General features: G+C 49.6%; 5 protein-coding genes across 5 annotated transcripts; 4 read left to right on the plus strand and 1 right to left on the minus strand.

The window, feature by feature from the left end:
- Positions 1 to 289: 289 nt before the first annotated feature.
- ARB_03607 (uncharacterized protein) lies at positions 290 to 1,546 on the plus strand (the record flags this gene model as incomplete). Its single annotated transcript, XM_003010123.1, has 1 exon — positions 290 to 1,546. The coding sequence occupies one exon, from the start codon at positions 290 to 292 to the stop codon at positions 1,544 to 1,546; it is 1,257 nt and encodes a 418-aa protein (XP_003010169.1).
- Positions 1,547 to 2,729: 1,183 nt separating this feature from the next.
- ARB_03608 (uncharacterized protein) lies at positions 2,730 to 3,606 on the minus strand (the record flags this gene model as incomplete). The annotated part of the gene is made up of 2 exons (XM_003010124.1): positions 2,730 to 3,459; positions 3,515 to 3,606. The coding sequence occupies 2 exons, from the start codon at positions 3,604 to 3,606 to the stop codon at positions 2,730 to 2,732; spliced, it is 822 nt and encodes a 273-aa protein (XP_003010170.1).
- Positions 3,607 to 4,715: 1,109 nt separating this feature from the next.
- Positions 4,716 to 7,141, plus strand: ARB_03609 (C6 transcription factor, putative; the record flags this gene model as incomplete). The annotated part of the gene is made up of 5 exons (XM_003010125.1): positions 4,716 to 4,760; positions 4,842 to 5,670; positions 5,775 to 6,189; positions 6,257 to 6,545; positions 6,629 to 7,141. The coding sequence occupies 5 exons, from the start codon at positions 4,716 to 4,718 to the stop codon at positions 7,139 to 7,141; spliced, it is 2,091 nt and encodes a 696-aa protein (XP_003010171.1).
- A 1,707-nt stretch (positions 7,142 to 8,848) lies between these two features.
- Positions 8,849 to 10,399, plus strand: ARB_03610 (uncharacterized protein; the record flags this gene model as incomplete). The annotated part of the gene is made up of 1 exon (XM_003010126.1): positions 8,849 to 10,399. The coding sequence occupies one exon, from the start codon at positions 8,849 to 8,851 to the stop codon at positions 10,397 to 10,399; it is 1,551 nt and encodes a 516-aa protein (XP_003010172.1).
- A 983-nt stretch (positions 10,400 to 11,382) lies between these two features.
- ARB_03611 (uncharacterized protein) lies at positions 11,383 to 12,523 on the plus strand (the record flags this gene model as incomplete). Its single annotated transcript, XM_003010127.1, has 3 exons — positions 11,383 to 11,608; positions 11,672 to 12,237; positions 12,437 to 12,523. The coding sequence occupies 3 exons, from the start codon at positions 11,383 to 11,385 to the stop codon at positions 12,521 to 12,523; spliced, it is 879 nt and encodes a 292-aa protein (XP_003010173.1).
- Positions 12,524 to 12,661: the final 138 nt, after the last annotated feature.

The following is a 12,661-nucleotide window of genomic DNA, read 5'->3' on the forward strand; positions in this document are numbered from 1 at the left end:
AAAAGCTTTGATATCGACGCTTTTTGGTCCTTTCTTGGCAACTCTTGGCACATGGAAACTTTTTTGTATGACTAAGCCTCCGGCTGCCGAGGTTTGCTTTTTACGCCCGAAAGGAGCGAGCGAGCGAGATAGAAACATCCAACCCGCAAGCTGCAGAACGGCGGTGATTTAAAAAGGATAAAGAGCGGACGACAAGACGGGAGAGAGAGCGAGAGCGAGAGAGACGCAGAAAAGCATTCGATTATTTTTCCCCATTGCCAGTCAGAGTCTTCTATGAGCCGACGTCGTGATGCCTTCGCCATCCGCCCACGCCTCGCCCTTTATCGCCCCGCGGCCCTTCCACCCTCACGTCACCGAGTTTCCCCTGACACAAGACACAGCTATACCCTTACCGTCGTCGTCCTTCGCGGGAGGCAGCAACAGCAGCACCGGTAGCAGAAATATTGATGCCGATGGCTACACCACTCCCAATTCTGTCTCAACTCCAGCCTTGCCGCCATCTATAATATCTCCCGCCCTATCCCCTACCTCTACTCTGACCTCCACTCCGGATGTCACCAGCGCCAGCCCCGGTAGCAGCAATGCGTACCCTGCCATTATAACTCCACGGGCCGACCTAGAGGACCAACACACACTCTCTAAACCTCCCAGACTACTCCAACATCTTCCAAAGGTTGAATGCATTGTGCGTGCCCGCATACCCACAACCTCCGGCGCGGAGATGTTTCTACATCTGTACCAGAACGATGCCGATAATAAAGAACATCTTGCTATTGTGTTCGGCAACTCAATTCGCAGCCGGAGCCTGGATAGAGTCCGAGAAGGTGAGACGGAGATGGATCGCATGATCAGGGGTGCATACGTGGGTAGACTGCGGCCAGGACGCCAGAGCAGTCGGTATGACGAGGCTATTCCGGCAAATGATACCCAGTCTCCGAAGAACACCTCCGTGCAGGGCCCCTCACAAGCTCCGCTGGTCAGAATACATTCAGAATGCTACACGGGTGAAACAGCATGGTCTGCTCGGTGTGATTGTGGCGAGCAGCTAGATGAAGCTGCTCGCCTCATGTCCGAACCCGCTACACCTGAATCCAGTGAAGATACAGACGTCTCAGGACCCGGTGGTGTGATCGTCTACCTGCGTCAGGAAGGTCGTGGGATTGGCCTCGGTGAGAAGCTCAAGGCATACAATCTGCAAGACCTCGGTTCAGATACCGTCGAAGCCAACCTACTCCTTCGCCACCCCGCAGATGCGCGCAGCTATGGCCTAGCAACCGCAATCCTAGTTGATTTGGGATTAGGACAGGACTCGTCCAATGGCGGCATACGACTATTGACGAATAACCCTGATAAAGTGGCTGCTATTGAGGGGCCGAATAGGGAGGTTGTCGTTCGAGAGAGGGTGCCAATGGTACCGCTTGCGTGGAAAACAGGCGGTGCCAGGGGTATCAAAAGTGTTGAGATCGAGGGATATCTTCGAACCAAGGTCCGTCAAAATTTCTCGACTAATTCCAGCCTCCTGTATCTCAATGCGCTACTAACATAATGTACATAGATCGGGAAGATGGGCCACATGCTTGAATAGGCCGATGCCCCCCCCTTAACCCCCTGAGCACCGTCTCATGGCAAAATCCACAAAATGCGCATTTCTATTTATGCCACTTATACTTTCAGGACCCATCTCCCTAGCATCTTTTTACATTTACAGCGAGTCTTCTTTTACTATTTTGCACGTGTTAATGAGCCTCTAAACTTGCTTGCTGTTTCAGCCTGTTTTTCTTTTATCAACAAGCTAGTTATATGTTACATGACCGGGAGGAACCTTTCAACCCACCCACATCTGACGGTAGCTGGGCACGGCCCGACCGAACGAACGATCGTTAGCCACTTATAGCCTTAATGATACCTTCTTTTTGCCCGATAGAAAGATGTCTTTTCTTTTTCACAATGACCCCCTGCCACACCTCCCTTAAGTGATTCCACTGTCCGACTATTAATAGCCGGTATTTATCTAGGATTACAGTATCCTTGCCCTGGCAAAATGGGGAAGCTGGGTCATAGTACTTAGTGTTAATTCTCCGATCACCAAACTCAGCTTATTTGTTTACCTTTCGAACCCTGACAATTGGTCCGACAAACTAATTAGTTATTTATGCAGTGCTACTAACATGATCCTCCCATCCGTACGAAGCCTTGTATAAAGCCTCGCATTTCTTCGCTTTCTCTGAAGGTGAACTTTGCCCCTTGGCGAAATCTGCCAAAGGTCCTCAGACACACCCGTCATCTTCTCAAAGGATCTAGGTATACCTGATCTTGATTTCCGGACAAGCGTTTAAATATGGGGATAAATGTCTAGATCTATGCTTTTCAATCTTTATATTTATCTTAAGTATATTTGGAATCCAGGCTAATTATCGCTAATACGAATCTTGGAGTTGGCAGACTCTATAATTTACTATATTATTACTGCGATAACAGTTCTAGACCTGCCTACTTCCCTCTGGTTTAACACGACTCGTGTGGGCTCATGATCAGGTCACTATTCCAGATATCTATACGTCCAACCACTACAGCTACATACATGATCATGTTAACGTTGGCTTGTGTCGACGGCTCTCTCCTTTCTTCCGTTTAAACAATCCGAATACTGATTCCAGTCTATATTTGAGCGATGTCTAGAAGATACCAAGGCAAACAGCCACCATCTAGTCTAAGACATGAACAGGAAATCACTTTCTCCCCTTTGCAAAGAAGAGAGTCTTCTTCCCGCCCCAGGCCTCGGGAACGGTCATCTCCTCTTTCATCACCGTATACTCGCTCTCCTTGCAGCCTGCATTCTTGAAAAACTCATGCATCTCCTTCTCAGTAAACCCACTATGAGACACCGTGTGCGCGGCAGGATGATTAATGTCCGCGGGATGAACGTCCTTTCCTGTCTTCTCCCAATCGGCAACAACAACAATACCGCCTGGTCTAAGACGTTCAGTGAACCTGTTAATCAGCTGCTGCGGGTCATCGATGTGATGCAGCGCGTGGACGATGATGATAAGGTCGAAGTTGAAGAATTCCTCTCCAGCAATGGAGGGTGTGCCTTCGGCTTCAGTCAGATTTCCCTTGACAGCGTATATCTGAGTCTCTGGCAATTTCTCCTGGCGAGCTGTCTGGTTGAACTTGTCAACCATGCCTGCGGCCTCGTCGACACCGATACATTTGGAGAAATAAGGAGTAAAGAACTGTGCGTTGGTTAGTTGAGATAATAGATGAGCACTTGAAGAGCAGCTATTGCTTACCCGTGAGATATATCCTTCACCGCACGCATAGTCCATCATTTTACCTTTCAACTGACCATCGGTTGGGGGATGGGCATCGAACCAGGCCAGGTTCTCCTGGAGGTGCTCGCGGATCTTCTTTTGGCAGGAGATGACCCATTCGGTATTGAACACAGTCGAAGCAGCGGAACTAAAGATTTCTCAGTGTCCTAGCATCAGCTAGTAGAGGGATAATGGGGCCGTACCTCCAGTATTCTCCATTGACCTGGGTATGGCTGGGGCCATGCCCGTGGCCGTGGTGATGATGGTGATGGTGATGGTGATGGTCTCCACTCATGATTGATGGCTCAGGTAATGTTGATAAGGGATGAATACCAGGTATTCAATGCTCTGTGAGGAGGGTAACTGTTTGGCTAGGGGATGTCTGATGTCTTGAGAAAAGTCCAGGGCACAGCGATGCTCCAAGGTCCTTTTATACCCCAGACTCATCCCTTTCACCATCCGTCAATAACCCCGGAGACATTTTCAAATTGTCTCCGAGCACTATTTTTAATTCTCTTGGGTGTTTTATTCTCGACCGGATGGCTTAGATTATGGGGCTTTTGAGCACATAAAGTGCGGCTCCAACCTTGTGTACCTGCCCCTTAGAGGCTCAAATCACCCACAACTGACGCCAACTCTCCCCATGAGCTGACCCGTGTAAGCACAATAATATCTCTGGGTAATGAGACATTCGCAGCACTATTGTATACGTTGCGGCCTCTCAGTTTCTGTCGAACATTTTGGGTATTATGGCGTTTAGTTATGCCCTCAAGGTGCCTCGAAACCAAATTCGTTGTCTGACATCATCAAAGACCGGGATGCAAGGGGCTGCATAACGCTCCGAAAAAGTTTCCGCGGTGTGCATATTGATCACCCTGTGCTCCGCCAACAGGGTGCGGTTAATGTATCATGAAATGCAATCAGTAGAGGACCGAATATCATATCACATCGATGCACTGTGTACGTCCATCATGGTCACCTAGACGTTGTCACAGTGCTGCTTGTTCGTGGCCGTGAAGAAGACTGCCAAGTCCCAAGATTGATTAGATTAGATAAAATAGACGCCAAGCCAGGGCGCACCTTATATAATCAGCACGTGATATGGCTTGCCGTTTCTTTTTTTGGTGACAGCCGATAAAAAGAGCGATAACCCCGGCCCTTGTGTAAGTACTCCGGAGATGGATGCCAACGCGGACACGAAGGAGAAATTCTGCACCTTCGCTCAAGGTAGCTAACTAACAGTCCACTTAGGCGGAGGAACTGACGGCGGAACAGATGGAAGCCTCACCCGCTGCCCCAACAAATGCGGCGGATCGGACCTCCCGCGTCAACATGTTCCGGAAGAATGGCAAGCCGACGTCGTGTGAGCCATGCCGAATTTCAAAAGTCAGATGTGACCATGTAATGCCCATCTGTCAGCGGTGCGTGAAGAAAGGGATATCTGAAAAGGTACTCCGGAATATGTCTGGGATTTTTTTTTTCTTTTTTTTTTTTTAGCGGATTACTCCTTGATATTAACTGGATCGCTAGTGCTACTACCATGAGGCCCCTTTGACTCGGGTTAAGGACCGGAATCGAGTCACCAAGCCACAAACCTCTAGTGTTGTTAGGGCATCTGTCTCGGGGCGGCGTAGCTCTGATGTCGATAATATCCTTGTCAAATACCCAGCTTCCTCAGAGGAGAAAGCAGATGGTGGGACCACCATTCAGAATGCCTACCTCGGCTCAACCAGCTTTCTCTCCGTCTTTCAGGACACTCCATCTGGATTCTCCAGCTGCTCTGTCCTCTCGCCACAAGTAGATCTAGGACAATGGGGCTATGATGCAGCATATACGGAAATCAATCTGGCTCGACTGCTTTCCGCCTTCGAACTTTACGAGAAGCTGATTATTTCTTTCTACGAAAGATGCAACCTCACTATTATTCCAATGCAGCTCATTATTGCTCCTATAAGGGCCACTAGGGCCTACTTTGATGCTGGTGGGTGGCTTCAAAAGTCACGGCAGCGTGAACTGTACGCGAAGATAACTCAGAACACGGCTCGTCCACTGCAAGTCACCGGTACTCCATCGCTGGAAGGCTTTTGTTCTCTGTTCTCTGGAGAGAACATACGATGGGAGTTTGTTGGAGTAATGTTTTCCTTAGCTGGGCTGAGCGCTATTTCTGACCATCTTCTTACGGCAACGCCTTACCCTCCTGAGGACGAAGTTCCCAACAGAGAAGCGTTTGCAAAGGAGATGGCTGCTGCATGTAATAGCTGTTCGCAACTATGCAAACGCTATGACAACTGCAACGACATAATGGTTTGGCTACAGTACACTTATGCAGTGCTATCGTCAGATGTCCTGGGAGAAACGAGTAATTATATTCCCTTCATACTAACCCCCCCCCCCCCCCCCCCCCCCCAACCATTTTTACCTGAGAATCGTTTACTGAGCAGTTAGGCCACCATGTATATGCAGTTCTAGGCGACCTGGTCACCGATATATATGGGATGGGTCTTCATCGTCACAAAAACCCAGATTCGGACGTACCTTTTTTCCTTTCAGAAGTTCGAAAGAGACTGGTTGCAGCAACATATCGAACAGATAAGAATATAGCCACATTTTTAGGACGGCCCCCACGCCTTCCATATCACTATTGTGATGCATCCCTTCCTCTCGACATTGATGATGACGAGCTTTTTCTTCAAGGCGATGAGCTTGACAGGGTTTTACAGAAACTTACGCACGACGGCTGGGGCTCTGAAGGAACGTCAAACGGTAAAATACGCCCAGTAACCGCCATCAGGATGCGTTATTTCTCCTCAATCTTTCGGGAGAAAGTATTGAGGCTGTCTCTTGGTCGAAAAGGGGCCAATTTCTCTCATGACCTGCAGTAAGCCGTCTGCCTAGCGTCATGTTTATTTCCAGAGTGATAATAGGTTTAACATGCAGCTATTTAGGGAAACGTACCAAGAGTGCAAGCGGATGTTGGATGGGGTTCCCGGTTGGTTCCACTATCGAACCAACTGCTGGGAAACGCTTGACTCGGTTACGTGCATTGTAAGCCTTGTGATTTACCTTGAGTGCATACATACAATGTTTCAGATTGAACGCATACGCTGTCGAGAAAAGCAGGGCTCAATAAGGGACCTTCTTGACAGCTCGATGCAAGCCGTTTCTGCTGTGATAGACTTCACTAAACAGGGGGAGAAGAAGGGCAACAAAGTTTGGAAAGACTTTGCTTGGGTGGTAAGTTCATCTAATCATCCAGGTTACCCACGGCTGTATAGAATGTAAAGGGGGATGTTAATATATAGGAACCTTGCGAATAGTTTCTACTCTATGCTCTGCCGACGGCGGGTGTCCTCGCAATTGAGCTGCATCGATGCACGGTCACCGAGACCCCTTTGTCATCTAGCGCACCCCGGTCAGAAGTCGTTCGCAACCTTAGCATGATAGTTTCATGGTTCGAATGTACTGACCTGCCAGTTAATGCCACTCATAACACTTGTGTGGAGGTTAGTAAAGCTATCAATAAGCTTCTAGACGATACTCTCAACTATCAGCCTGGTGCTTGTCAGCGACGAATAGGAGCTCGGCAGGAAGTCACTGAACTAGCTGTCCCATCCGAGATCCCGCAAACTACGACCAGTGCTACCCCAGGAGGAGACGCCGATACCGCGGTGAAAAATACTAAGCCCTACGACTTGGGGGCTCCAATGTTACAACCTGAGCCGTTTGGCAATGATTTGACCAATGGCATCTCTATTGGAACTGGCGAAAGCTTTCTCACCTGGCTTGATGAGCTTGGGATGGATACGTCCATCCCTGAATTTCTTCTATGAACGCACTGGCATAATTACAAGTCGTGTCTCGCAAAGTCACCCCTGCTAATGCATCCGGTATCACTTTTCTAGCGCCATCACTAGACCTGAAGCAAGCCCCTCCTTTCACGAGAAAGGCTTGTGGTTTTATAATTTTGTTTTTCTCCCCCTTCTTGAGGCTGACGGTAGAGCGAATTTTGAGTTGTACAGTTCAGACTCTGGACCGGGCTGCGAGATGGGATAACGAAGCCTGATGGCCGTACGGAGTGTGCTAACGACAAATCGGGAAACGGGTAGCCATCAAAGACACATTGAAGAGTTGTCTTGCTGGCCAATAACAATAATATATGCACGACGTACGAACACTGCAGGACAAGGTCGACATGCCGCCTGCAACAGCTAAGCACTTGAGCCAGAGATAGGGATCAACGGCTGGACCTGGGGACCTTATTCGTCGTTTCCGGGGTGTCCCTATCCGAATGGCTTGTGCTATTATTGCTTTGGGGGTAGTATCACGCTCGTTCCTTTTTTATACGGAGTCTATCTTCGACCTTTCTGGCTTTGCGAGTCTTCAGGCTTCTGACGCGACACAACTCTGGAATCAAACTCAGCCATCACCATGCTGATCCAGTTGTTCGAATTTTGGCTCGAACCGGCTTTTCTTCCAGGCCCAAAATATATCTATCGTGATTGTATCTGCATATCGTCTTTACCGGGGAGGGGGGGGGGGGGGGGGGGGGGGCAAGACTATGGGATGAGGACGTTTTGACCGAGGTCAACTAACCAACGCCAACAGCCAACAATACAGCATATTCACCACGACTATCGGTGCATGCTAACTAGCATATTAACCTATGTAACACTCTGTATTCGACATCTCTGCTGCATATATTAGTCGGAGTAAATTCGGCTTGAGTCGTCATCTGCTGTCGAAGCCTGCAAGATGCAGCTAAAACTTCCCATCCCATCCCTCGTCCCTAGCTGAGAACGAAGAGGAGTTCCCCCCCAAGTCGACAGTGGCGCTCTAACAAGGCCAATCATGGGGGCATCCCGCTCCATCCCTGGGGCTCGACGATAGTTAAAGCGCCTCTCCTGTCCCCAGAAGGCTGGATGAAGGCCGCTGCCCGACTTCCCGGATCTATCTTCGCACTTCCAGAGTCTTCTTGTGTTGGCTTGGGGGAAAAAGGAAAAAGGAACCCGGAATCGTGGATATAGAACTGGCAGGCAACCCAAGACCCTTCAGGGGGCTGGATTTTTTTAGCTTCGGGCGACCTCGTCTCCTTCGTCTTCGCCTTGGGGGAAACTAAACTATCTTGCCATCAGCCAAAAAAAAAAAAAAAAAAAAAAAGAAAGAAAGAGAGAGAGAGAGAGAGCCGCTGAAGTCGCAATCAAATATAACGACCTCCTCCGCCCGGTTCCTGGGAGAGAGCCAGTCGCGCGTTACGCATCTAACCCCGTCGTTACATGCATTCTCGTTGGCCGCGGGGGAAGACAGCGGATGAACGCAAGTGACAGCCCTACGTCACGACGAAGGATCAAAGAATCACCATGGCTGGACAAGTGTCACCTGGCTCGGAGACGGTGTCGGCCTGCGACTCGCCCTCGGTGAAGCAGGAATGCGTAGCTTCCCCCGGATCTGCATCTGGTCTCGGTTCTGGTTCGGCTTCTGGATCGGGGGTTGGTGCTACGGCGGCTACAGCACCAACGACAGCGCCAGCAGAGCCAGCGATGCCTGGCAAGAAACGAGCGAGCACGTCCTCACGAGGAGTCGCTAACCTCACGGCGGAACAGCTCGCGAAGAAACGGGCGAATGACCGAGAGGCGCAGCGGGCTATTCGAAAGCGGACGCGGACACAGATCGAGTTGCTGGAGCAGAGGGTGCGTGAACTGACCTCGTTACAACCATATCAGGATCTCCAAGAAGCCCTACGACAGAAACACATACTACAGGCAGAGAACAATGAAATCAAGCGAAGACTTGCCTCTGTCATGGCGACCCTCCAGCCGATCCTCAATCATCATTCAGGGCCTCTCACGTCGACAATACCGCCTTTGAGTCCTCACAACGACGTTCCTTCCACGAGAGTCCACAGACCCAATTCCGTTGCCAATGCAGATATACCTCCAACTCCGCCGCCACAGTCAGACTACGCAGGCTCTCAGCAGCAGGCACCCCAGGGTGAGCCATCCGACCGACGTCTACGGAACCCCGTGAGCGTGGAATCTACAAACGGCGGCCCTGGTGCCTATACAAGCTCTCCTGCAACAAGCGTTAGCCCGTCACCGTCAGCCTCCAGCCAGGCGCACGGCCATCGGCAAAGCTGGCAGCAGAATGCACCCACCTCTCACAATGCTGATAACGCATGGCCACCGCATAACCAGCTCTTCGACTACCAGAAGCGTAACCTTACGCATAACTTGGAGCTTTCGGGAAATGGCGAGAGACTGGGGTTGAATTTTCTCTTGGATTCAACGCAGAATGTTCCCAAAGTAAACGACTTCCGTATTGGTGTTGGTTCTTCTTCCGCCAACGGACCCCTGTCGTATAATAACCGCTTGAACACCCCCTCATATGGAGATTCAAACATGTGTCCGTATTCGATACCCATCCGGAATGTTGAGCCTACTTGTCCCTTGGATGGCATTCTCCTTGATTTCCTTCGTACCCGCCAGCGAGAAGCAGCCGAGGGTGTTCCAAACAAGCAGCTTGTCGGCCCTCCTTACCCCAGTGTCTCTTCTTTGCTAAACCCGGCCAAAGGAATCTATTCACATCCTCTTTCAAAAGTATTCACCGATATTCTCAGCAAATTCCCAAATATCTCGAACCTCCCAGAGCAAGTTGCAGTTCTGTATGTCATGTTCCTCCTGATGAGGTGGCAAATATACCCAACTCGTGAGAATTACGACCGTCTGCCTGAGTGGATGACACCACGGACATCACAAATTGTAACTCCCCACGCGGCCTGGATTGACTACTTACCCTGGCCCCGTATGCGGGACCGAATGGTTGCTTCGTATGCGGACTATGACTTCTCCAACTGGTTTATTCCTTACACCACGGGGCTCAGCCTCAACTGGCCTTATGAACCCACCGACACCCTCCTTGCCACTAATGACTCAGATGAGCTGATAATAAATCCAGTCTTTGAACGGCACTTGCGTGACCTGAATAACTGGTCTCTGGGAACGCTTTTTGCAACCACATATCCTCATCTAGTCGACACAACCAGGATCGTTCCCGAGTCGAATTCCCAACACAAGAACCGGAGTAGCGGTTGACCTTTGTACTCTTATATTCCTTCCGGTAGTCTACTTGGGACTTTTTCTTTTTTCCTTTATATATCATTCAGATGCTTTCAGCGGGGGAGTTGGGGTTCGCCGTTTGATTTCTGAGAAGTTCAGCATGTCTATGGAGTATATACAGTAGTGATAGTCAGACATTGATACAACCGAAGGTACGGCGTCGCTTTGGAGTTGATAGATATCTATTAAGCATACTTGTAGCCTGCTATCCGCCTTAACCCAGCCCAATACTCACAATCTAAAAAAAAAAAAATTGTCTAGAGTAATAACTCCCCCTCTTGTAGTTGTCTGTACGGTAGTTCCGCGAGTTTTATATATAGGGAAAAACCGCGCTAAACCCGATCGGGCGGCAACGCAACGAACTACGCAACAACTTCAAGTTCAAACATCGCGGGCGTTCACACGATCAGACAGCGAGAACAAACAACCCAGGGAGGGCAGTTCTGCATTGATATTCACTGTTTCGAGGCTCTCTCTACGAGACAACAGGCTTCCGGAAGAAGCGCTCATCCTCACCTCATATTCTACAGAAGATGGCGGAGCCTCCAATCGGTACCTTATCCCCTCCTCATGCAACGATATATAGTTTCAGCTGCTAACTACGGCACATTCTAGTCCTCGATGGCGGAACGGGTTTCTTGAAAGTTGGATATGCCGCGCAGGTAGAAACCCCCGCGAGACACCATCCATTGATCTGGGAGAAGAGTGGTTGCTAATTGTATATCTCCCCGCATCACCAGAACTTCCCAGAACATCAGTTCCCCTCGATAGTCGGACGCCCAATCTTGCGAACGGAAGAACAGGCTGGTGACATAGTAGTCAAGGATATTATGTGTGGAGATGAGGCCGCTGCCGCCAGATCTATGCTTCAGATCTCCTACCCTGTACGAGCACAAACACCCGCCTCGGTTGTGATTACTGTTGCTGCCTGGTCCACCTCTAACATCTGGTTTGATTAGATGGAAAACGGAATTGTTAAGAACTGGGAAGATATGCAGCATCTATGGAACTTCACCTTTTATGACAAGATGAAGATTGATCCCACAGGCCGAAAGATCCTCTTGACTGAACCTCCAATGAACCCTCTTAGAAACCGAGAGAAGATGTGTGAGACCATGTTTGAAGGATACAACTTTGGCGGCGTATACGTTGCCATCCAGGCTGTCCTAGCGCTCTATGCCCAAGGTGTGCTTCCATATGCAATTCCTGCTCTGGTCATGGCCGAATGCTGATGCACTGTAATACTAGGACTGAGCAGCGGTGTCGTTGTGGATTCTGGTGATGGTGTAACTCACGTTATTCCGGTCTACGAGTCCACAGTCCTCAACCATTTGACCCGTCGTCTCGACGTTGCCGGTCGAGATGTCACCCGTAACCTTATTGCACTTCTCCTTCGTCGAGGCTATGCTCTCAACCGCACAGCGGACTTTGAAACCGTACGCCAAATTAAAGAGAAGCTTTGCTACGTCTCGTACGACTTGGAGCTGGACAAGCGCCTCTCTGAAGACACTACTGTGCTGGTGGAATCATACACTCTCCCCGATGGCCGAGTTATAAGGGTCGGAAGCGAACGCTTCGAGGCGCCCGAGTGTCTGTTCCAGCCACACCTTGTCGATGTTGACCAACCGGGTATTGCCGAACTATTATTTAACACCATACAAGCTGCCGACGTGGACGTGAGAAGCAGCTTGTACAAGGCTATTGTTCTTAGCGGCGGTAGTAGCATGTACCCTGGCCTACCGTCCCGATTAGAAAAGGAGTTGAAGCAGCTATGGTTGACCAGAAATCTACATGGCGACCCCGAGCGGCTAGACGTAAGACTGCATATATTCTTCCCCCAGTTTTGTTGATCGCTGGTTACTAACACCTAAATAGAAATTTAAACCGCGAATCGAAGATCCCCCACGAAGACGACATATGGTCTTCCTTGGAGGTGCGGTACTTGCAAATCTGGTAAGTGTAGACGCCGCCAATTGAAATTTTTAGAGTAATTCAAACTAACCAACTCTATAGCTCGCCGACAAGGACAACATGTGGATCTCAAAACAGGAATGGGAGGAACAGGGCCCGAGGGCCCTGGAGAAGTTGGGCCCTAGATAAACCAGCATATACAAAGACTAGACCTAGCTCTCCGGAGTACGTACTTTATGACCAAATTAAAATATAGCCTCGCTTGCCTTCTCATGGACTAGTATTTTCGTGTCGATTTAAACATCCCTCAATATCCAACATCAACCG

The sequence above is a fragment of the Trichophyton benhamiae genome (genome assembly GCF_000151125.1).
Source record: "Trichophyton benhamiae CBS 112371 chromosome Unknown contig02322.0, whole genome shotgun sequence".
Taxonomy (NCBI): Eukaryota; Fungi; Ascomycota; class Eurotiomycetes; order Onygenales; family Arthrodermataceae; genus Trichophyton; species Trichophyton benhamiae.